The sequence below is a fragment of the Chiloscyllium punctatum genome, chromosome 45, assembly GCF_047496795.1.
Source record: "Chiloscyllium punctatum isolate Juve2018m chromosome 45, sChiPun1.3, whole genome shotgun sequence".
Lineage (NCBI taxonomy): Eukaryota > Metazoa > Chordata > Chondrichthyes > Orectolobiformes > Hemiscylliidae > Chiloscyllium > Chiloscyllium punctatum.
The window spans coordinates 38,466,759-38,492,681 of NC_092783.1; the positions used below are offsets into that span (position 1 = coordinate 38,466,759).

The 25,923-nt window shown below is 40.4% G+C and overlaps 1 protein-coding gene across 2 annotated transcripts in view; it reads right to left on the minus strand.

Moving 5' to 3' along the window:
* Positions 1–168: 168 nt before the first annotated feature.
* LOC140467301 (TBC1 domain family member 22B-like) overlaps positions 169–25,923 on the minus strand; it is a 309,619-nt gene continuing 283,864 nt past the window's right edge. For both annotated transcript variants that reach the window (XM_072563569.1, XM_072563570.1), the window contains exon 13: positions 169–6,327. In XM_072563569.1, the coding sequence (XP_072419670.1) occupies positions 6,199–6,327 (129 nt within the window). In that variant the 3' untranslated portion in view covers positions 169–6,198. The remainder of the gene's footprint in view (positions 6,328–25,923) is intronic.

Here is a 25,923-nt window from a genome sequence, read left to right on the forward strand (position 1 = left end):
CTGCCCCCGCCCCCACCCCCTCTCCGGCCTATCACCCTCACCTTAACCTCCTTCCATCTATCACATTCCCAACGCCCCTCCCTCAAGTCCCTCCTCCCTACATTTTATCTTAGCCTGCTTGGCATATCTTCCTCATTCCTGCAGAAGGGCTTATGCCTAAAACGTCGTTTCTCCTGCTCCTTGGATGCTGCCTGACCTGCTGCGCTTTTCCAGCAACACATTTTTCAGCTCTGATCTCCAGCATCGGCAGTCCTCATTTTCTCCTATGCCAGCATCATGTAAAGGATAGTAATTCTGATCAAATAAGTCTCATTTTTCACATGGGAGTGAGATTATTTGTCCACTATACCAGTGTGCACATTTGCCAGTTTAAAAAAAGTGCTTAAAGCTTCCTAGCATTACAAACCATTCCTTAGTTAGCATCATAGCCAAGCAATCAGTTCCCAATTTTTGTCAATATGTTACATAATCAATCATAAAGGGTAGCTTAGAGTGGTTGAAGCATATTGTCAAAGGGGACAGTGAGAAGCCAGTTATTGTATATATTGGTAGGAACAACATTGTTAGGGACAGTGTTAAGGCTATTCATAGTAAAAATAAGGGGTTAGGTAGAACGTGAAAAAGTAGAACCTCAAAAGGTAGGAATAAAAAGATCAGACAGATAAATCAGTAGGAATAAAAAGATCAGACAGATAAATCAGTGGCTGAAGAGATGGTGCAACGTGCAAAGATTCAGACTTTTGAATCATTGGGATTCTTCTGGGGCAGAAAAGACATGATCGAAAGGGATGAGCTTCATCTGATTGGGAACAGGACTAATATCCTGGCAGGGAGATTTGCTAGTTCTATTTTGGGAGCCCTTAAACTAGTAGAGAGGGGAGCTGGGGGGGTGGAGGTTTCCAAAGATATAGTAAAAATAGAAAGACAGATGAGGATGTTAAAGATCAAGTTAATTAGAAAAGGCAGACTAGAGCAAGTCGGAGAACAAGACAATGCTGAAGAATTAAACTGCATTTATTTGAACGCAAGTATCTTACAGGTAAGATGAAGAACTCAGGACATAGTTGGGAACATGGGACTGGGACATCATAGGCATTACAGAAACTTAGCTGAGAGAAGGACAGGACTGGCAGCTCAATGTTCAGGGTTTTAGATGCAATAAGAAGGATGAAATGGAAGGCAAGATAGGAGTGGGAGTGGCGTTTCTGATTGAGGAAAACATTACTACTGTAATTAGAGAGGATATTTCTGAGGTATCATCCAGTGAAATTATATGGGTAGAAATCAGAAATAAGAAAGGGATAATCACATTGATAAGATTGTACAACAGGCCCCAATTAGTCAGAAAGAAAGTGAGAAGCAAATATGTAGAGAGATCTTGGATATATGAAAGAATAATAGGGATGTAAGAGCAGGAGATTTTAAATTTCCAACCATTGATTGGGACTGCCATAATGTTTAAGGTTCGGATGGTGAGGAATTTGTTACATGTTTTCAAGAAAATTTTCGTTATCAATATGTAAACATACCTACTAGATCAGGAACAAAACTTGACCTTCTTTTGGGAAATAATTTAGGGACAATGACTGAAGTGTTAATAGGGGAACACTAATAATTGTATTAGCTTTAAAATTGTTATGGAAAAGGTTAAGTCTTCTATAAAAGTTAAAGTTGGAGTAAGGCAAATTTTAATGGAATGAGACAAGAACTTTCAAAGGTTGATTGGAGTAGGCTGTTTGCAGGTAAAGGGACAACTGACAAAGTGAGAGGTTTTCAAAAGTGAGATAATGAGAGTTCAGAGGCATTAGCATAAAGAATAAGGCTGGTATCAGTATGGAACAATGAATGAACAAAGATATTGTTCTAGTAAAGATAAGGAAGGGATCATATATTAGATATAGGCAACTGGGATCAAATGAATCTCTTGAAGAGTATAAAGAGTGTTGGGGCATTCTTAAGAGGGAAATCAGGAGGGAAAAGAGGGGATAAGAGATAGTGTTGGCAGATAAGGTTAAGGATGATCTTAAGATATTCTAAAGTACATTAAAGGCAAAAGAACAACTAGAGAGAGAACAAAGATTAACGAAGTCATCTATGCATTGAAACTCTGGTAATGGGAGAGATACTAAATGAATATTTCATATCAGTTTTTATATGTGCATAAAGAAACTGAGGCAAGAGAACTTCGGGAAATAAATATTAATCTTTTGAAAGCAGTTCATATTACAGAAGAGAAGTGGTGAAGTTCTTAGAAAACATAAAGGTGGATACATCTTTGGGACCTGATCAAGTGTATCTCACAATGTTATGGGAAGTTCGGGAAAATATTACAGGGACCCCAGCAGAAATATTTGTATCATCTATCAGCACAGGTGAGGTGCCTGAGGACTGGAGGGTGGCGAACGTTCTGCCTTTCTTTAAGAAAGGCTGTAAGGAGAAGCTTGGAAACTATAGACTGTGAGCCTGATATTGGTGGAGGGTAAGTTATTGGAGGTGAGTCTGAAAGATAGGATTTACATGCATTTGGAGAGGTATTGACTGATTAGGTACAGTCAGCATGGTTTTGTGAGAGGGAAGTCATGTCTCACAAACGTGATTGGGTGTTTTGAGGAAATAACCAAAAAGATTGATGAGGGCAGATTGGTAGACATTGTTATACAAATTTTAGTAAAGCCTTTGTCAAAGTTCTGCATGGTATACTAATTGGTTAAGTTAGATCACATGGGATTCAGAGTGAGCTTGCCAATGGATACAAAATTGGCTTGACTATAGGAAACAGGGTGGTGGTGAATGTTTGTTTTTCAGGTTCCACAGAGATCAGTACGGGCCTACTTATGTTTGTCATTTATATAAACAATGTACACGTGAATATAGGAGACATGGTTAGTAAGTTTATGGATGACAGCAAAATTGGTCCTATAGTTGACAGTGAAGAAGGTTATCTAAGATAATAAAGAGATCTTGATGAACTGAGTCAATGGGCTAAGGAGTTTAATTTGGATAATTGCGAAGTACTGCATTTTGGTAAAACACACAAGAGCAGGACTTACACAATTAATGATAGAAACCTGGGTGGTGTTGACGAACAGAGAGACAGAGGGGTTCAGGTACATAATTCATTGATATTTGTATCACAGATAGACAGGGTGGTTAAAAAGGCATTTAGCACACTTGCCTTTATTGCTTAGACTTTTGAGTAACAGAATTGGGACATCACGTTTAGGTTGTACAGGACATCGATGAGGTCTCTTCTGGAGTACTGTGTGCAGTTCTGGTTGCCCTGTCACAGGAAGGACATTATTAAATTGGAAAGGGTTCAAAAAAGCTTTACTAGGATATTGCTTGGGATGGAGAGTTTGAGTAGTAAAAATGGGCTGGATAGGCTGGGACTCTTTTCACTGGAACTTAGGAGGTTAAAGGTGACTTAGAGAGGTTTATATAATCATGAAGGTCATAGATAAGGTGAATAGTAAAGATTGTTTCCCTAAGGTGGTGGAGTTCAAAACTAGGAGGCACATTTTTAAGGTGAGAGGAGGAAGTTTTGAAAAAGGACATGAGCAGTAACTTTTTTTAAGCACAGAGAGTTAGTTGGTCATGTGTGGAAGAGGTGGTGGATGCAGGTACAGTTACAATATCTAAAAGACATTTGGATAAGTACATGAATGGGAAAGGTTTGAGGGAAATGAGCCAAATGCAGATAAATGGCACCAGTTTAGCTTAGGAATGTGGACTCATTGTACCAAAGGGTCTATTCCCATACTGTATGACTCCATGATCCTTTCCAATTTTGGCCCTCCTTTTAGTGGAAAATCAACTTCAAGATCAACAGCAACTAGAATTAGCAAGGAAAGCTACATTATAACAAAGGGGAAGATATACTTGCTATCTTTTAGACTTAATCAAATAAAGTGATTGTGCTTGGATGCCCATGTGCTTGACTTTGATTAGGATGCAACCATTTGCAAGACATTATCTAAACAGAAGCAGAACCAAGTGTTAGGAATATTGATCCATTAAACCATGCATTTGCCTGCCTAACTGTCCAGAAAGTAATTTACACATTCACTCTTCTTTTTGGAACACAGGAAGTTAATACAGAGGTTTGATTGTAATTCTATGTAAAAGCTACCATACACATTCTTTAACATTTCCAAAGTGAAACAGACACATAAAAACCACAGCAGAGTAGTTTCCAATTATTGTCCCTTTACATAAAAAGGAACATACAATTAAAACAAATTTGACATTTCAGAAAATAAGTTAAAAATGAAATAAAAAGAAATTATTGACAGTTTTAAACATATAGTAAAATCTATTTGTGGATTGCTGAACCCTATATCATTCATCTACATTTTCTTTGCAATTGCTTTCTTTCTGACAACATATTTGCATAACAACCTTTAAGGAACCACACTAATCAATGACAGAAGATACTGCAAGTTCAGTGTAGAAGTAAACAATAGTTACGTTTTCGTTTCTGACATGACCAAAAATGATAAAAGATTACACATTCAATACAATAAAGTTGACTAGGAGTTTAACAGAAGAAATACTCTCAATCTTGGAATTACTAGATTAGGTTCCAAGCATGATTCCTCAGAATGTGCACTTAGGATATTGAGTACATTATGAGTTAGAGATGGCACATGGTAGACGGTAACCAGCCTGGCTCTGAGAATAATGATACTACTTAACTTTCAAGCAATACAGCTCCCATCAGTGGAGTGTAAGTAGTCGTGGTTTCTGAACAAAGGAAAAACAGCAGGTTGTTCAGCCATTCAAGTCTGTTCTGCCATATCTGTAAGGCCATGGCTGGTGCATATCTCAACTCCGTTATTCTGCTTTCTCTTTACATTGATACCCTAACATATAGAATTAAGAATATACTGTTCAGCCCCTCTCTATTGTTCTGTTATTCTGTTAGATTGCATTTGGTTGACATCTCAGATCTACTTTTCTCACAACTTCTCCTCATCACATGGGAATGCTTGGAAAGGGTAGGCAATTTGGGAATGATATCAGTCATTGCTGGATGCAGGGCAAGCTGTTTCCCAGCCAGGTTAACAACTCTAAATTATCTGCACCACTTTTGGAATATTTGGATCTCAACCAATAAGGGAGGAAAGAATCAGAGATATAACCCTATTCATTTAATTATTGGCCATCAATGGAAAAAATCTGCTTCTCAGGTCTCATATATATTTAAAAATATATACATTTCTATATTTTAATTATAGGAATAATTTCTTAATCACTAGAACTCATACCAAGGTTTCTTTCAGCAAGCAAAAGAGACCTCTTCAGAAATGCCATCAACTCTTGCTAAAACAATTTCAAACTTAAGTATCACAATGGTTTCTCAACTTTACGTAAAGAATTGGTCAAAAGGCACACAAACCAAAAGGAAATACCTATACCTGAGAAACATATTTTAATCTTGAATGGCTTTAGTTTGGAATCTATATTATTGGCATTAATAATTGGCCTTTCAAACAAAGCATTAGTGCTCATAACACAAATCTTTTAAAAAAGTTATAAAGATAGTTAGATTTTTCCAAATTTCTCAAATTCTACATTAAAAAATGAATCATTTTATTGCTTATTAAAAAAAAGATACTTTGTCGAAATGAAAATACTTTTAAATAAACATACCCCACCAAAACAGCCGAAGTTAACATCAAATAATACACAGCAACTCTAAAATAAAATTCGAGGACTTTTTTTTTTAGAAAAGAGGCACAATTAAAAATATTGTGAATGCATCATCTACTACAAGAAATTGGATGCCAGTTATGTTGAAAAATGAGGAAAATTTAACCAGTCTCTCTTATGCACACTATATCCAAACACTTAAGCAACTTCCTAAGTATAAGCTCACAGTAGTTCAAATTAAGGACACACATTTTAACTATTATACAGAAACATACAATATAATTCCTTTTAAATTTTTTTCTAAGAATTATATATAACCTAGTATCAAAGATTTAGCAAGGCTCCATGAAGAGCAAACTGAGGGAGCTCTCAGTCCACTTTCAATTTAGTATATTACAATAATAGCTTAAGAAAAGCTTCAAGTAATTAGAAACTACTTCCAAAGTAGTTGGACCATTTGCTGCCTCAGTCAGTACAGCTGATGGCCACCTGACTTGAAAGACTGAAAAGAGTTTAAATTCAGCTCTCAACACTTCTTCTAACCACTTATCGTCTGTAGTGATTAGGTGCATCTGCAAACATGTACTTAAGCCTGTACGCTTCTGCAAGGAGAAGGCCAACTTCTTCATTACCCCAGTGGATTGTAGGTAAATTCTGCAACAACATCAGTAGACCCTTCAAAACAAAAAGAACAGATTTCAATTGATATATACAAAAATCATTCCAAATACATGATATCAAGGCAAATGCAAAGTTCTCCACTTGTCTAAGACGATCTATAGTTTTAGATTTAAAAAAATCTTATGAATTGAACTTGAAATTTGCATTTAAAAAAAGACATCTGCAAATAGGGATGTGGAGTAAATGCTGGACCAGCCAGCAATGCCCACATCCCACAAATAAATGAATAAAATGCATCGTGACTTTAAACACTGTGATAAAGCGAGACATAAAAATGCCATAACATTGGAAGATGATGATGATGAGACTTATTATTTGGTTTCCCACGGTATCTCAATAATTGTTGGACCATTGAGCAGGAATTGAGGACCATATTATGCCAGCCAGAATGATTATGACTGCGCACTTTGCTTTTATATCAAGTTGTCCCATAGTCCTTAATTTTATCCGAAATATTTACACAGATTCTGATCAACATCCATCAATAATCAGATCTTTTAATTTTATACTCCAGAACCATTTGAAAAATATTAGATTGGAAAAACTGAGTTCAAGTGTGGACACATTTGAGAAGGGGGCAGATAGAAGGAGACAGAGGGGGACATGTTAGACATGTTAATTTAAAAATAAAGATGAATAATTACAAAACACATCACAAATTTGGTTATATTGGAAAATACATCTTCAAACTGCGTAAAAAATAGATTTTTTTTCAAGTCTTTCCCTTACAAGGAATTTTAAAATAAATTTATAAGAAAATTATTTAAGATATTGATAAAGACACAATAGTGACAGTGTAGTTTCTAAGTAAATATACTCTGCTTTACTTTAATGTCTTCTTGTGGTTTAGTTTCAGTTACTTACACAGATTTAAATTGTATAGTTACAACTCTTGCATCTGATAACATGGAAAATTGCCCATGTATGTCCTGCCCCATCAGTCTCCTCTCAATCATCAGTAGTGATTAAGTTATCATCAATAGTGTTGTTAATCAGCACCTGCGCAGCAATAACTTGCTCGGTGATGCCCAGTTTTGGTTCTGCCAGGGCCATTCAACTCCTGGCCTTACTACAGCCTGGCTCAAACATGGACAAAAGAGCTGAATTCCAGAGGTGAAATAAGAGTGACAGCACTTGACATCGAAGACACATTTGACTAAGTGTGGCATCAAAGAACTCTAGCAAAACTGGAATCAATGGGCATTGGGGGCAAACTCTCTTCTGATTGGAGTCATACTTGGTACAAAGGAAAATGGATGTGATTGTTGGAGGTCAGTCAGTCACTTCAGCTCTAGGACATCTCTGCAGATGTTGCTCAGGGTTGTGTTCTAAGCTAAAATCATCGTCAGCTGCTTCATCAATGACCTTCCCTCCATCACAAGGTCAGAAGTGGGGATGTTTGCCAACGATTGCACAATGTTCAGCACCATTTATGATTCCTGATACTGAAGCAGTTCATGTTCAAATGCAACAAGATCTGGACAATATCCAGGCTTAGGGTGACAAGTGGCAAGTAACATCTGTGCCACACAAATGCCAGAAAATGATCATCTTCAATCACCATCGCTGACTCACTCACCACCAACATTCTTGCTGGGGTTTATCATTGACCAGAAAGTCAACTGGACTTGCCACATAAACTCAGTAGCTACAAGAACAGGTCAGAGGCGGGGAATATCCAAAGCCCGTCCATCATTTAAAACAAGGCACAAGTCAGAAGCGTGATGGAATATTCCCCACTTGCCTCGATGGGTGCAGCTCCAACAACACTCAATCTTGACACCATCCAGGCCAAAACAGCCCGCTTGACTGACAACACATCCACAAGCATCCCCTCCCTCCACCACAGATTCTCAGTAGCAGCAGTGTGTACGACCTACAAGATGCACTGCAGAAATTCACCAAAGTTCCTTGGACAGCATCTTCGAAACTCATGAGGACTTTGAGCTGGAAGGATACTAGTGGCAGATACAGGGGAACATCACCACCTGCAAATTTTCCTCCAACTCATTGACCATCTCGACTTGGAAATACATTGCTGTTCCATCATTTTCGCTGGGTCAAAATTCTGGAATTCCCCCGAAGGGCTTTGTGGACCAGCTTATACCATGTGGACTTCAGCAGTTCAAGGAAGTTCACCACCACCTCCTCAAGAGGAACTGGTGATGCCAGCCAGTGTTGCTCATGTCCCACAAATGTATAAAATAAAATCAGTGACTCATCATAGTAAACTATGACAAGTATGGCTCAGTATTGTGCAAATAGGATTAACAGCAATTCAAGTATTCCATTTAAATTCAAGTTGTCGATTACATAAGTGATATATTTCCGCAGAGTGGCATCAGTAGAATGAGAATCTGAGAAGTCAACGCTGGCAAATCTGAGGAATACATGACATAACCTATTAACATCTGTCTTTGAGATTTGCATCTGCCATGACAGGTTTTTAATTAGCTCAATCACACGATGTGGGCATCACTGGCTCGGCCAGCAATTATGGCCCAGAGGGTAGTTAAGAGTCAACCAGAGGGTCTAAAATCAAAGGCGGCCAGACCAGGTGAGGATGGCACTTTTCTTCCCTCAAGGGTATTAGTGAATTAGATTGGTTTTTCCAACAACTGACAATAGATTAGATTAGATGGAAACAGGCCCTTCGGCCTAACAAGTCCACACCGCACCCGCCGAAGCGCAACCCACCCATACCCCTACATCTACCCCTTACCTAACACTACGGGCAATTTAGCATGGCCAATTCACCTGACCAGCACATCTTTGGAGTGTGGGAGGAAACTGGAGTACCCGGAGGAAACCCACGCAGACACGGGGAGAACGTGCAAACTCCACACAGAAAGTCGCCTGAGGCGGGAATTGAACCCGGATCTCTGGCGCTGTGAGGTAGCAGTGCTAACCACTGTGCCACCGTGCCGCCCACTTTTTACATCTACATCTACATCTACCCCTTACCTAACTCTACGGGCAATTTAGCATGGCCAATTCACCTGACCTGCACATCTTTGGACTGTGGGAGGAAACCGGAGCACCCGGAGGAAACCCACGCAGACACGGGGAGAATGTGCAAACTCCACACAGTCAGTCGCCTGAGGCGGGAATTGAACCTGGGTCTCTGGCGCTGTGAGGCAGCAGTGCTAACCACTGTGCCACCGTGCCACCCAATAATTTTATAATAATCACTTGATGGGGCATGGTTAGGAACATGGGACCGGGATATCATAGCAATTACAGAAACATGGCTCAGGGATGGGCAGGACTGGCAGCTTAATGTTCCAGGATACAAATGCTACAGGAAGGATAGAAAGGGAGGCAAGAGAGGAGGGGGAGTGGCATTTTTGATAAGGGATAGCATTACAGCTGTGCTGAGGGAGGATATTGCCAGAAATACATTCAGGGACATTATTTGGGTGGAACTGAGAAATATGAAAGGGATGATCACCTTATTGGGATTGTATTAAAGACCCCCTAATAGTCAGAGGGAAACTGAGAAACAAACTTGTAAAGAGATCTCAGATATCAGCTGAAATAGGGTAGTTATAGTAGGGGATTTTAACTTTCCAAACATCGACTGGGACTGCCATAGTGTTAAAGGTTTAGATGGAGAGGAATTTCTTAAGTGCGTACAAGACAATTTTCTGATTCAGTATGTGGATGTACCTACTAGAGAAGGTGCAAAACCTGACCTACTCTTGGGAAATAAGGCAGGGCAGGTGACTGAGGTGTCAGCGGGGGAGCACTTTGGGGCCAGCAACCATAATTCTATTCATTTTAAATTAGTGATGGAAAAGTATAGACCAGATCTAAAAGTTGAAGCTCTAAATTGGAGAAAGGCCAATTTTGACGGTATTAGACAAGAACTTTCGAAAGCTGATTGGAGGCAGATGTTCGCAGGTAAAGGGACGTTTGGAAAATGGGAAGCCTTCAGAAATGAGATAACCGGAATCCAGAGAAAGTATATTCCTGTCAGGGTGAAAGGGAAGGCTGGTAGGTATAGGGAATGCTGGATGACTAAAGAAATTAAGGGTTTGGTTAAGAAAAAGAAGGAAGCATATGTCAGGTATAGACAGGATAGATCGAGTGAATCCTTAAAAGAGTATAAAGGAAGTAGGAGCATACTGAAGAGGGAAATCAGGAGGGCAAAAAAGGAGACATGAGATAGCTTTGGCAAATAGAATTAAGGACAATCCAAAGGGGTTTTACAAATATATTAAGGACAAAAGGGTAACTAGGGAGAGAATATGGCCCCTCAAAGATCAGCAAGGCAACGTTTGTGTGGAGCCACAGAAAATGGGGGAGATACTAAATGAATATTTTGCATCAGTATTTACTGTAGAAAAGGATATGGAAGAAATAGACTGTAGGGAAATAGATGGTGACATCTTGCAAAATGCCCAGATTACAGAGAAGGAAGTGGTGGATGTCCTGAAACGGTTATAGGTGAATAAATCCCCAGGATCTGATCAGGTGTACCCGAGAACTCTGTGGGAAGCTAGAGAAGTGACTACTGGGCCTCTTGCTGAGATATTTGGATCATCGATAGTCACAGGTGAGGTGCAGGAAGACTGGAGGTGAGCCAGACCTCAGTGGTGGGGCAAGTTGTTGGAGGGAATCCTGAGGAACAGGATGTACATGTATTTGAAAAGGCAAGGACTGATTAGGGATAGTCAACATGGCTTTGTGCGTGGGAAATCATGTCTCACAAACTTGATTGAGTTTTTTGAAGAAGTAACAAAGAAGATTGATCAGGGCAGAGCAGTAGATGTGATCTATATGGATTGCAGTAAGACGTTCGACAAGGTTCCCCATGGGAGACTGATTAGCAAGGTTAGATCTCATGGAATAGAGGGAGAACTAGCCATTTGGATACAGAACTGGCTCAAAGGTAGAAGTCAGAGGGTGGGGATGGAGGGTTGTTTTTCAGACTGGAGGCCTGTGACCAGTGGAGTGCCACAAGGATCGGTGCTGGGCCCTCTACTTTTTGTCATTTACATAAATGATTTGGATACGAACATAAGAGGTACAGTTAGTAAGTTTGCAGATGACACCAAAATTGGAGGTGTAGTGGACAGCAAACAGAGTTACCTCAGATTACAACAGGATCTGGACCAGATGGGCCAATGGGCTGAGAAGTCGCAGATGGAGTTTAATTCAGATAAATGCGAGGTGCTGCATTTTGGGAAAGTAAATCTTAGCAGAACTTACACACTTAATGGTAAGGCCCTAGGGAGTGTTGCTGAACAAAGAGACCTTGGAGTGCAGGTTCATAGCTCCTTGAAAGTGGAGTCGCAGGTAGATAGGATAGCGAAGAAGGTATTTGGTATGCTTTCCTTTATTGGTCAGAGTATTGAGTACAGCAGTTGGGACGTCATGTTGTGGCTGTACAGGATATTGGTTAGGCCACTGTTGGAATATTGCATGAAATTCTGGTCTCCTTTCCATCGGAAGCATGTTGTGAAACTTCAAAGGGTTCAGAAAGGATTTTCAAGGATGTTACCAGGGTTGGAGGATTTGAGCTATAGGGACAGGCTGAACAGGCTTGGGTTGTTTTCCTTGGAGCGTCAGAGGCTGAGGGGTGACCTTATAGAGGTTTACAAAATTATAAGGGGCATGGATCGGATAAATAGACAAAGTCTCTTCCCTGGGGTCCGGGAGTCCAGAACTAGAGGACATCGGTTTAGGATGAGAGCGGCAAGATATAAAAGAGACCTAAGGGGCAACCTTTTCACGCAGAGGGTGGTACTTGTATGGAATGAGCTGCCAGAGGATGTGGTGGAGGCTGGTACAATTGCAACATTTAAGAGGCATGTGGATGGGTATATGAATAGGAAGGGTTTGGAGGGTTATTGGCCGGGTGCTGGCAGGTGGGACTAGATTGGGTTTGGATATCTGGTCGGCATGGACAGGTTGGACCGAAGGGTCTGTTTCCATGCTGTACATCTCAATGATTCTATGACTCTATGACTCTTAATTCCATATTTAGTTTTGTTAAATTCAAATCCCACTAGCTGCCATGGAAGGACATGAAGCCAGGTCTCCAGACCATTACTAGGTTTCTGGATTAACAGTCCAGGGATAATACCACTAGGCCTTGGCCTCTCCTCTACTATGATGTCATGACAAGGATATTCTTGACAGTTCCAAAGGCCTTGCATAATATGGACTTCATCAGTCATGAATTAATTTTTAATCCTCAAAAGTTTACATGAATTTACGAGAATTGGTTTGGTGCTAATGAGACGAACTAGTTCCCAGCCTTGATGCTTAACTCAATATGAAATTTCCCATGGAAATCTTCTAAACACACTGGAATCAAGCCATGTGTTTTTTTTTCTCTCTTGAAATTAAGCTACCACTCTACTATTTTGCTATTTAAGAATTATACTTTTTTGAAGTTAATTTTTACTATTTTATCTATATGATGCAATAATGCATTTGCGACAATGGCTGGTGTTTCAGTGATTGGACACATTAAAAATGTGCTTATTAAAATTCATAAATGATTTTCAACTTTTCCATTTGTAATCTTGATGTAATCTTGTCTATTTTTGACTCTAACCTGTAATGCACGTTAATTAGTCATAATCTTGCAATTTAACATACTTGAATTCATTTTGTAGATCCTAAACTGTCCTTTCCACTTTAGTTGCTTCATGTATTGTTTTGCGTTTACATGCTTACTTTGAATCTTCGAATGTAACTGTAGTGTAAATCAGAAATAATATGGTTTCTAAACACCTTGCTGAAAGACCTCACTCAGCACTTCTTTGCCTTCTAGCTTTATTGCTGCAACACTGTTTCTTACCCAATGGCTAATTTATTACCTATTCCAAAGTTTTAACCTGGAACTGTAGTCATTTAGTTTAAAGAGTCTTTCATGGCAAATTTATCAAATGTGTTTTAATTGCCAAGGTACAACATGCTTTTGGGCCTTGTATAGACCTCTCAGGATATTACAAACAAAAAGATGATTTTCCCTTTCTAACTCCACTCTGAAAAACGATTAAAATGCAGGTAATCTGAATTTACTCTTGACCACTGATTCAATTATGTTCACCACCTTTAAGACTGGAGTTGGGTCAGAAACATGATTCATAAAAACAGCATGGGAAATGCTCGCAAAACTCAGGTATGGCTGTACCTGTGATGAGATGAGATCTCAATGAGATCTTTTAATCTTATTGAAACACAAGATCCTGAGGGGACTTGATAGGGTAGATGCTGAGACGATGTTTCCCTTTCAGATTTGATCCAAGTTAAAAAGTAAATTGTTTCTGATTTAAGGGAAGATGAACAACGTTTCTTCTCTCGCAGAGGGGTGTTAATCAGTGGAATTTTCTTTTCCAGAGGCTAATGGATGCAGAGTTTGATTAGTTTAGATTAGATTACCTACAGTGTGGAAACACGCCCTTCAGCCCAGCAAGTCCACACTGATCCCCCGAAGAGTAACATACCCAGACCCATTCCCCTACATTTACCCTGACTAATGAACGTCAACTATGGGCAATTTAGCATGGCTAATTTGCCTTAACCTGCATATTTTTGGATGGTGGGAGGAAACCAGAGCACCTGGAGGAAGTCCACGCAGACATGGGGAGAATGTGCAAACTCCACATAGACAGTGGCCCGAGGCTGGAATTGAACCCAGGTCCCTGGCGCTGTGAGGCAGCAATGCTAACCACTGTGCCACCGTGCCGCCCAGTTATTGAATTTTTTAGGTCCAAGTCATAGGGACTCTTTATTGACAAGGAGTCAAAGGGTATAGGGAGTACACCTTAAGATGTAAGTGCAAAGTGGGTCATTGAGTCATAGAGTCAGAGACATACAGCATGGAAACAGACCCTTCAGTTCAATCAAACCTTGCTAACTATAATCCCAAACTAAACTAGTTGTACCTGCATGCACTTGGCCCATATCCCTCCAAATATTTCTTATTCATGTACCCATCCATAACTGTATCCTCTTGAAATTCATTCCACACATGAAGCACTCTGTAAATAAAAAAACTGCCTCAATGTCTTTTTAAAATCTTTCTATTCTTACCTTAAAAATATATGCCCAGATCACCTGCTCCATCGTTCAACAAGATCACAGTCTGAACCCTCAACTTCACTTTTCTGTCTTCTCTCCCCATCAACTCTGAATCCATTATCAATTAAAAGTCTATCTCAATCTTGAATATACACTATGACCTAGCCTTGACAGCCCTCTCAAGTAAAGAATTCAACAGATTCACGATGTGCTGAGAGAAAACATTCTTCCTCACCTTAAACAGGTGACCTGTGACTCAGATTATTTCCCCTGGTTATAGACTCTCCTACACGAAGAAACAATCTTTCTACATGTACCCTGTCAAAGCTCCTAAGAGTTTTATGTTTCAATAAGGTTCCCTCTCAATCTTCTAAGCTCCAATGAGTACAAGCCTAACTTGATCAATATCTTCTCAGAAGAAAATCCCTCCATCCCCAGAATCAACCTAGTGAACCTTCTCGGGACTGTCTCTAATCATAGTACATCTTTCTTTAGGTAAAAGGACCAAGCTGTTCACAGTCTTCATTTATACATTTGTCTGACTACACTTCCTGGTGTCTCAAGGAAGCAACAACATAATCAAAGACCTGTCCAATCCCAGTTATACTCTCTTTCATACTCTTCTGTCGGGCAAACCACATAAATAAGACCATAAGACTTAGGAGTGGAAGTAAGGCCACTCAGCCCATCGAGTCTACTCCGTCATTTAATCATGGCTGATGGGCATTTCAACTCCACTAACCTGCACTCTTCCCGTAGCCCTTAATTCCTTGCACGATCAAGAATTTATCAATCTCTGCTTTGAAGACATGTTTGAATAGATTTAAAAACAGCTTCTTCCCTGCTGTTACCAGGCTTTTGAATGGACCCCTGAAATGTTAATTCTGATCTCTCTCTGGACCTTCTTTGTGGCTGTAACACTGTATTCTGCACTCTGTTTTGCTACATTGATGCACTTTGCATGGTACAATCTTCCTACATAGCACATAAACAACACCTTTCACTGTATCTTGGTACATATGACAACAATAAATCAATCAATATTCTAGCTGCGGTCTGACTAGAAACTTGAACAGTTTTAGCAAGATTTCTTTAGTTTTATACGCCATTTCCTTTATTACAAAAGGTGAACATCCTTTTGCCTTCCCCATTACCTGTTGAGAGAAAGTGAGGACTGCAGATGTTGGAGATCAGAGTCAAAAAGTGTGGTGCTGGAAAAGCACAGCTGGTCAGGCAGTATCTGAAGAGCAGGAGAGTTGACGTTTCATGCATAAGCTCTTAATCAGGAACCATTACCTGCTGAACATGGATGCTAACGTTTTGTGATTTAAGTACAAAGATTCCCAAATCCCTTGGTGCTGCAGCTTTCAGCAGTCTTTCTGTACTTAAATAAAATTCAGCTCCACTATTCTTCCTGCCAAAATGCACAACCTCACATTTTGCCACATTGCATTCCAACTGCCAAGCTTTTCGTCCACTCACTTCAATTGTCTGTATCCCTCTGCAGATTTCTTGCGTCATCCTCATCACTTCCACTATTCTGTCATGCACAGACTTGCCAACAGTACATTCACCTTGCTCATCAAAATCACTAATATATGTTGTAAATGACTGTGGCCCCAGCACTGATCCCTGTGGAACTCTACTAGTAACAGTAGACAGGAAAGCAAAGTCAAGGCCACAATCAGATTAGCAATTATCTTACCAAACTGCAATCAAAGACAAGGAACCAAATGGTTTACTTCTGTTCAAATTTTATAAGTTTATATGTGCCCAAGAGGTCTATGGGGGTGGGGCAGGCAGCAGCATTAAATTTTATTCGTAAGTACTGAACAGAATTCAAGATCTGAATCATTGTGCATGATGTTCCCCTTCCTGGAGGTTGCAAGGAAGTTGGCAGAAGAAAAAACAAAGAGGTGAGAAAGTTGGAACTGGAAACAAATAATTTCCTCGCCCGGTTACAAATTAAGTTTTGCGAAATGAGGTTCATGGACAAGCTTTTTGACCCACTGCCAATTAAGGCATTTATATGGTCAATTCATGGTCATTTAAGGGTATCAACTGGTCATACCTCTGATCTCCTGCCTCCCTATGGGTGAGAAAAGTGTCTAGATTCCTGATTAGAAGTAAGTCATGGAGACTTATTGACGAGGGTCTGGGGCTTCTAATTGTGCCAACCTGAGGCAGAAGTATGGATTACAGGCTCTGGAGTAGTTGTAGAAGCCATTGCCTCTGACAAGTACAGTTCCCCCTCTGCCTGCAGCACCACATTTGCATTAGCCAAGACTGGATCCCCAGAAGTGTCGGCCAGAACAAGTTGACATCAGGACTTAGAAGCTGCTGGCCTCCAATTAGCCATATGGACACAGAGTCACAAAGTTATACAGCACAGAAACAGATCCCTCGGTCGAAACTGTCCATGCCGACCAGATATCCTAAACTGACCTGGTCTCATTTGCCGATTCAGCTTCTTCCTTTAGTTTAAACCCTCCAATCCCGGGAACATCCCTGAAACTCAGTTCTGAACTTTTTTAAAGTTACCACCATCTTTCCTTGAACAGGAAGGCCCAAAATGAATGCAGTATTCCAGAAGTAGTCCCATCAATGTCCTGTACAGTCTCAACAGGATATCCCAACTCATATATTAAACACACTGACCAATGAAGGCAAGTGTACGGAACACCTTCTTCACTACCCTGTCTACCTGTGACTCTACTTTCAAGGAAATATGCACCTGCACCCCCAGATCTCTTTGTCTGGCAACACTCCTCACGGCCCTCCCATTAACTGTATAAGTTCTGGTCTGGCTGGCCTTACCAAAATGCAACACCTCACATTTATATAATTAAACTCCATTGACCCATCTGAACAAGGTGCTAATGTACTCTGAGATTGAGAGCCTTGCTCACTGTCCATTGCACCACTAACTTTGGGGTCATCTGTAAAGTTACTAAGCATTGCTCCTATATTCACATCCAAATCACAAATAAAAATGACTAAAAGCAGTGGACCCAACACTGATCCTTGCAGCAAACTATTAGTCACAGGTCTCTAGTCCAAGAAACAACCCTCTACAACCACCTTCTGTCGTCTACCTTCAAGCCAATTTTATAATCATTTGGCTAGCTGCCCCTGGATTGCATATGATTTAACTTTACTAACCAGTCCATCATGTGGAACTTTGTCAAAAATGAGCTGCTTTAGTATTGGACAAGTGGCATGATTGAACACTGTGCTACCTTCAACATACATTCCCAATTCTGATCTAGGAAAGGATACTGATGACCAGTTGGAGATGGTTAGGGCCAGAACACTGCCATGAAGAATGAGGGTTCTTGTGGTATAGTGGTAGTATCTTTATCTCAGAACCAGGAGGTCCAGGTTCAAGTTCCACTTGTTCCAGAGGGGTGCGATAACATTTCTGATTAGTTTGACGAGAAAGTATCTACCCTGAGGAACTAGGGTTCTTGTGGAACTGTGACAGTGTCTCTATCTCTGAGCCAGAAGGCCAAAGTTTTTTTCCCACCTGCTCTGGAGGTAGGTAATAGCATTCCTGAACCACCCGTTTTGAAAATACCTGCCCTGATAAATATCTGCAGTGACTCCAGAACCTCTACAGTGATATTCTGGGTCTTAATGATTGGTCGCCAACAATTACACCTAGAACAAAGGAAGATGGTTATGATTCCAACCAGCTGAGAGTTTTCCCTCTGGTTCCCACTGATTCTGGTTTTGTTAGAAGTTATTGCTGCCAAACTCTGTGAAACATTGTCTTAATATGATCACCTCACCTGTGGAGTTCATCCCATATATCCATGCTTGGACAAAAATTAGATACATTTAAGGAGCCAAGAACCAGAACTACTTTATGCAAAACAAATAACAAATCACAATAAATCCATGTAACAAGAGTTAGAATATGTCTCAGTTACAGCTTTGTTGGTAGCATTCTTGCCTCTGAGTTACAATATTGAGGATTCAAATCCCACTCTGGAACTTGAGCACAACAATCAGGTAAGACCACAATGCAGTATGAGATTTCTGCACAGTGCAGTCCCATAATTTGGATTAAACATCAAACCAAAGCTCCATCTACTCTTGCACATGGACATAAAAGATTCAGAATCAGAATTTTGGAATTGTGGAATCAGCTTGTGAACTGGCCAACATTTAACTTCAATCATAAAAAAAAGACTGTCTAATTATCACATCTGTTCTTATGGGAGCTTCACGTGCAAAAAATGCTTATTGCATTTCCTACATTACTTTAGAGAAAACACTACAAACAGAATTAACTGACTGCAAAATATGGGATGCTTTGTTCTTAATCACATAGCAGTAAGACCTATACTTTTTTAATTACTGGCAGATTATGAAAATGCCACAACAGGATTTCTGATGATTTCAAAACAAAGCAAAATGACAAAGCATCATTTTCTCTGAAGAGAAGCTAAAAAGAGAGATTAGTACTTGCATTAGCATGAATCTGATGGTTGAATGTGAAAGTAGAATCTGCCTCTCTGGGCAATTACAAACATTCATCTGAACAGCGAATCAGGAAACATGGATAAGTGATTGCGTCAGTACGAAGGAGGTCCTCGAGAGTAGTCATATCTGGATTACTCCCGGTGCTACGAGCTAGTGAGGGCAGGATTAGGAGGATAGAGCAGATGAATGCTTGGCTGAGGAGCTGCTGTATGGGAGAAGGATTCATATTTTTGGATCATTGGAATCTCTTTTGGGGTAGAAGTGACCTGTACAAGAAGGATGGATTGCACCTAAATTGGAAGGGGACTAATATACTGGCAGGGAGATGTGTTAGAGTTGCCAGGAGGATTTAAACGAGTTAGGTGGGGAGGTGGGAACCAAGGAGATAGTGAGGAAAGAGATCAATCTGAGACAGGTACAGTTGAGAAGAGAAGCCAGTCAAACCCTCAGGGTAGAAAGTGACAAGGTAGAACTAATAAATTAAACTGCATTTGTTTCAATGCAAGAGGCCTAACAGGGAAGGCAGATGAACTCGGCATGGTTAGGACCATGGGACTGGGATATCATAGTCATTGCAGAAACATGGCTCAGGGATGGGCAGGACTGGCAGCTTAATGTTCCAGGATACAAATGCTATAGAAAAGATAGCAAGGGAGGCAAGAGAGGAGGGGAAGTGGCCTTTTTAATAAGGGATCACATTACAGCTGTACTGAGGGAAGATATTCCTGGAAATACATTCAGGGAAGTTATTTGGATGGAACTGAGAAATAAGAAAGGGATGAACACGTTATTGGGATAATTATAGACCCCCTAATAGTCAGAGGGAAATTGAGAAACAAATTTGTAAGGAGATCTCAGCTACCTGTAAAAATCATAGGGTGGTTATGGTAGGGGATTTTAACTTTCCAAACATAGACTGGTACTGCCACAGTGTTAAGGGTTTAGATGGAGAGAAATTTGTTAAGTGTGTACAGGAAAATTTTCTGATTCAATATGTGGATGTACTTACTAGAAAAGGTGCAAAACCTGACCTACTCTTGGGAAATAAGGCAGGGCAGATGACTGAGGTGTCAGTGGGGGAGCACTTTGGGGCCAGCAACCATAATTCTATTAGATTTAAAATAGTGATGGAAAAGGATAGACCAGATCTAAAAGTTGAAGTTCTAAATTGGAGAAAGACTAATTTTGACGGTATTAGGCAAGAACTTTCAAACACTGATTGGATACAGATGTTCGCAGGAAAAGGGATCGCTGGAAAATGCGAAGCCTTCAGAAATGAGATAACGAGAATCCAGAGAAAGTATATTCCTGTTAGGGTGAAAGGGAAGGCTGGTAGGTATAGGGAATGCTGGATGACGAAAGAAATTGAGGGTTTGGTTAAGAAAAAGAAGGAAGAATATGTCAGGTATAGGCAAGGTGCATTGAATGTATCCTTAGAAGAGTATAAAGGCAGTAGGAGTATACTTAAGAGGGAAATCGGAAAGGCAAAAAGGGGTCATGAGATAGCTTTGACAAATAGAGTTAAGGGGAATCCAAAGGGGTATTACAAATACATTAAGGACAAAAGGGTAACTAGGGAGAGAACAGGACCCCTCAAAAAGCAGCAAGGCGGTATTTGTGTGGAGTGACAGGAGATGGGGGAGATACTAATGAGTAGTTTAGATCAGTGTTTACGGTGTAAAAGGACATGGAAGATATAGAATGTAGAGAACTGGATGGTGACATCTTAAAAAATGACCATATTACAGAGGAGGAAGTGCTGGATGTCTTGAAACACATAAAAATGGATAAATCCCCAGAACCTGATCAGGTGTATCCTAGAACTCTGTGGGAAACTAGGGAAGTGATTGCTGGGTTCCTTGCAGAGATATTTGTATCTTCGATAGTCACAGGTGAGGTGCCAGAAGACTGGAGGTTGGCTAACGTGGTGCCACTGTTTAAGGAGGATGGTAAGGACAAGCCAGGGAACTATAGACCAGTGAGTCTGACGTCAGTGGTGGGCAAGTTGTTGAAGGGAATCCTGAGGGACAGGATGTACATGTATTTGGAAAGGCAAGGACTGATTAGGGATAGTCAGCATGGCTTTGTGCATGGGAAATCATGTCTCACAAACTTGACTGAGTTTTTTTGAAGTAACAAAGAGGATTGATGAGGGCAGAGTGGTGGATGTGATCTATATGGACTTCAGTAAGGCGTTCGACAAGGTTCCCCATAGGAGACTGGTTTGTAAGGTTAGTTCTACGGAATACAGGGAGAACTAGTCCTTTGGATACAGAACTGGCTCAAAGGTAGAAGACAGAGGGTGGTGGTGGAGGGTTATTTTTCAGACTGGAGGCCTGTGACCAGTGGAGTGCCACAAGGATCGGTGCTGGGGTCACTACTTTTTGTCATTTATAAAAATGATTTGGATGTGAGCTTAAGAAGCATAGTTTGTTAGTTTGCAGATGACACCAAAATTGGAGGTGTAGTGGACAGTGAAGAAGGTTACCTCAGATTACAACGGGATCTTGATCAGATGGGCCAATGGGCTGAGAAGTGGCAGATGGAGTTTAATTTAGATAAATGTGAGGTGCTGCATTTTGGGAAAGCGAATCTTAGCAGGACTTAATGGTAAGGTCCTATGTTGCTGAACAAAGAAACTTTGGAGTGCAGGTTCATAGCTTCTTGAAAGTGGAGTCGCAGGTAGAAAAGATAGTGAGGAAGGTGTTTTGATATGCTTTCCTTTATTGGTCAGAGCACTGAGTACAGGAGTTGGGAGATCATGTTGCGGCTGTACAGGACATTGGCTTGGCCACTTTTGGAATATTGCGTGCAATTTTGGTCTCCTTCCTACCAGAAGCATGTTGTGAAACTTGAAAGGGTTCAGAAAAGATTTACAAGGATGTTGCCAGGGTTGGAGGATTTGAGCTATAGGGAGAGGTTGAATAGGCTGGGGCTGTTTTCCCTGGAGCGTCAGAGACTGAGGGGTGACCTTATAGAGGTTTATAAAATCATGAGGGGCATGGATAGGATAAATAGGCAAAGTCTCTCCCCTAAGGTGGGGGAGTCCAGAACTAGAGGGCATAGGTTTAGGGTGAGAGGGGAAAGATATAAAACGAGACCTAAGGGGCAACGTTATCACACATAGGATGGTATGTATAGGGAATAAGCTGCCAGAGGACATGAAGGCTACTTCAATTGCAAAATTTAAAAGGCATCTGGGTGGGTATATGAATAGGAAGGGTTTGGAAGGATATGGGTCAGGTGCTGGCAGGTGTGACTAGATTGGGTTGGGATATCTGGTTGACGTGGACAAACTGGACCACGGGGTCTGTTTCCGTGTTGTACAGCTCTATGACTCTAAGTCAATATTGTAAATGATTCACTGTCTTCTGAATCTATTTTCCTCTTTCAAAACTGTCAATCCCATATTGTCCTCGAGAAATCCACTTTGATTTCTCCATGAGACTTCTCCAACATACTGTCCCATCTCTAATTTCCATTGCTTCTCGCAAGTCCCTGAATATATTGCTGTCTCCCTAAATCATGTCAGCTTTCTCAAAACTTCATGCTTAAATGACTCTGAACAGATTTCTGACATTGTCCCAAGACTGAATTGGTTTCAATCAAAATCATATGTGGCATTCTCTGTAACTGTGGTGCATCATCACTATTATTGATCTCTTTGCAGTTTGTGACACAGTCAACCTATGAATGGTTATCCTGATTTGGAATTATATCATTGTTCCTTTTCTAGCACTGGATCCAAATCCCGGAACTACCACCCTGACATAACGTTACAAGGATTTCAGCAGTTCAAGAAGGTGGCTCATCAACAACTCCTCTCAAGGGCAAAGGATGATGTACGGTAAGTTTATATGTTGCCAGCGACACTCATACTCCAAAAACTAATAATTTCACATTGAGTTTACGTCATTCCCTCTCTATTACTTGCTCCTTTAACAGCATGTGCTTTTGCTTCTGGATCAGACAGAGTGTTGTTGAAACCTTTTTCATGCTTGTTACCTCTAGTTATCATCTTTCTGTTCTTTATCCTCCTGAATTTTTAGCTCAATCAAACCACTGATGCTTGTAACTTTGTTGCCCCACAATAAATTCTGGTTCCTCAACACCTCACATTTAAAACAGACATCCACATCTTTGTCTTTTCATTGCCTTATTGCTTTCCAACTCCACGTCTGCAAACATGCCAGTACGCCTTTCCTCCCTTTAGCTCACTCATGGTAGTATGCTATAAGTTGTTTCGGCTCTGTGTTCAGAAATTCTTTCTCAAAAACACTCTGCCTCTTCACTTACCAATGTTCCTTTAATGCTTACCTTAGAACTAATCTCTGGCTAAGATGTCTGAATAGACATTATAATATTTCTAATTCTGTCTGATTTTATTATCTGTTAAATGATGTGAGGTGTTTTCCAATGTCAAAGGTACAACATAAATGCAAGTTGTTACTACTAATGAAGAGCACCGTGAATAACAATATAGCTACATATTTGTTTCACAAAAACAATGATAGACTGATGTTGCCTCACTGTTTCAAATCTCGAGAAAATACTTCTTTGTAATAATAATATATTTAGTGCACAGTCTTCATTAAGTCAGTATTTGCACTTGATTGAAATTATAATACATATTTTGAAGTTAAACAATGGAGAAAGTGCTCATCATGCTGTTGTAACAATGATATGGCTGATGTTCCTACATCAATTCTGCTTTGCTGTCAAATATGGTGATACTACCGATATCCTTACAGCCTCAAGTTACTGATAACTTTGTACACAATTTAAGTGGAACTGTATGTCTTTTTTACTTTGAAACATTACTTAAAGATGGGCCTAGTTGTAAAAATCAATCTTTTCTACACGCGGTAATTCTTGTTTGTGGTAACTCATGTCTGTCAATGTATGAGAGATAATAAAGAATCTTCTTCTGATAAAAGTTGAATCATTTGTCCAACTTGGAGGAGAGATTTATTGCTTAAGACTAGATGAACAGAGTTATTGTTGAAGGTTGCATTTTAGGAAAAATGATTTAATTTGTAAAATGACCAAGAGCGTGAAAACATTCACAATGAAAGTCTGGTGACAGTGAGCATGTTGCCCGAATAGTATGTTGATTGTGTATAAGTTTAAATTTCAAGACTAATAAGAGTAATTATGTCATGCTTCAAGATTTTATATCTTATAGCAGATATCATCAATTATTGTGTAATTCTGTTATCACAACTGACCCACATCTAAATTGAAAGTCTTCATGGACAATTGTCCAAACTTCAGATAACATTGAAACCGAAGGAAGCAGGAAACTGACATGGATTGCTATTCGGAATTTCCTAAAATATGAGAATCCACAACTATTAGTTGAGAAGACACTGACTGCGCTGGTATTTTTGTTCGACTTTTGAAGTGAATTTGGCACCTTTGTATGCTCCTATTTACCACGACTTTGGTATTTCTTCGCTGAAATGTGAATGACTCTTGGTTCTTCAATACATTTGTTAATATTTCATAACAAAGGCAGACATTCAAAAATTAAAGAACAGGAATTGTTTCCTTTGAAAATAGTGAACACAATACAATGGATTTGAACTAGACAGCTGTTTAATAAGAAAGAAAGAAGAAATGAAATAAGGAAACAAGGAAGGAATAATTGCATTAATAAGACCATAAGACCATAAGACATAGGAGTGGAAGTAAGGCCATTCGGCCCATCGAGTCCACTCCGCCATTCAATCATGGCTGATGCGCATTTCAGCTCCACTTGCCAGCACTCTCCCCGTAGCCCTTAATTCCTCTAGACAACAAGAACCTATCAATCTAGGCCTTGAAGACATTTAGCGTCCCGGCTTCCACTGCACTCCGTGGCAATGAATTCCACAGGCCCACCACTCTCTGGCTGAAGAAATGTCTCCGCATTTCCATTCTGAAATGACCCCCTCTAATTCTAAGGCTGTGTCCACGGGTCCTAGTCTCCTCGCCTAAGAGAAACAATTTTCTAGCATCCACCTTTTCAAAGCCATGTATTATTTTGTACGTCTCTATTAGATCTCCCCTTAATCTTCTAAACTCCAACGAATACAATCCCAGTATCCTCAGCCGTCCCTCATATGCTAGACCTGTCATTCCAGGGATCATCTGTGTGAATCTCCGCTGGACACGTTCCAGTGCCAGTATGTCCTTCCTGAGGTGTGGGGACCAAAACTGGACACAGTACTCCAAATGGGGCCTAACCAGAGCTTTATAAAGTCTTAGTACATCTCTGCTTTTATATTCCAACCCTCTTGAGATAAGAGACAACATTGCATTCGCTTTCTTAATCACAGACTCAACCTGCATGTTTACCTTTAGAGAATCCTCGACTAGCACTCCCAGATCCCTGTGCGCTTTGGCTTTATTAAGTTCCTCACCATTTAGAAAGTAGTCCATGCTTTTATTCGTTTTGCCAAAGTGCAAGACCTCGCACTTGCTCACGTTAAATTCCATCAGCCATTTCCTGGACCACTCTCCCAACCTGTCTAGATCCTTCTGTAGCCTCCCCACTTCCTCAGTACTACCTGCCTGTCCACCTAACTTCGTATCATCGGCAAACTTCGCTAGAATGCCCCCGGTTCCCTCATCCAAATCATTAATATATAATGCGAACAGCTGTGGCCCCAGCACCGAACCCTGCGGGACACCGCTCGTCACCGGCTGCCATTCTGAAAAAGAACCTTTTATCCCAACTCTCTGCCTTCTGTTAGATAGCCAATCCTCAATCCATCCCAGCAGCTCACCTCGAACACCATGGGCCCTCACCTTGCTCAGCAGCCTCCCGTGTGGCACCTTATCAAAGGCCTTTTGAAAGTCCAGATAGACCACATCCACTGGGTTTCCCTGGTCTAACCTACTTGTTACCTCTTCAAAAAATTCCAACAGGTTTGTCAGGCATGACCTCCCTTTACTAAATCCATGTTGACTTGTTCTAATCAGACTCTGCTCTTCCAAGAATTTAGAAACCTTATCCTTAATGATGGATTCTAGAATTTTACCAACAACCGAGGTTAAGCTGATTGGCCTATAATTTTC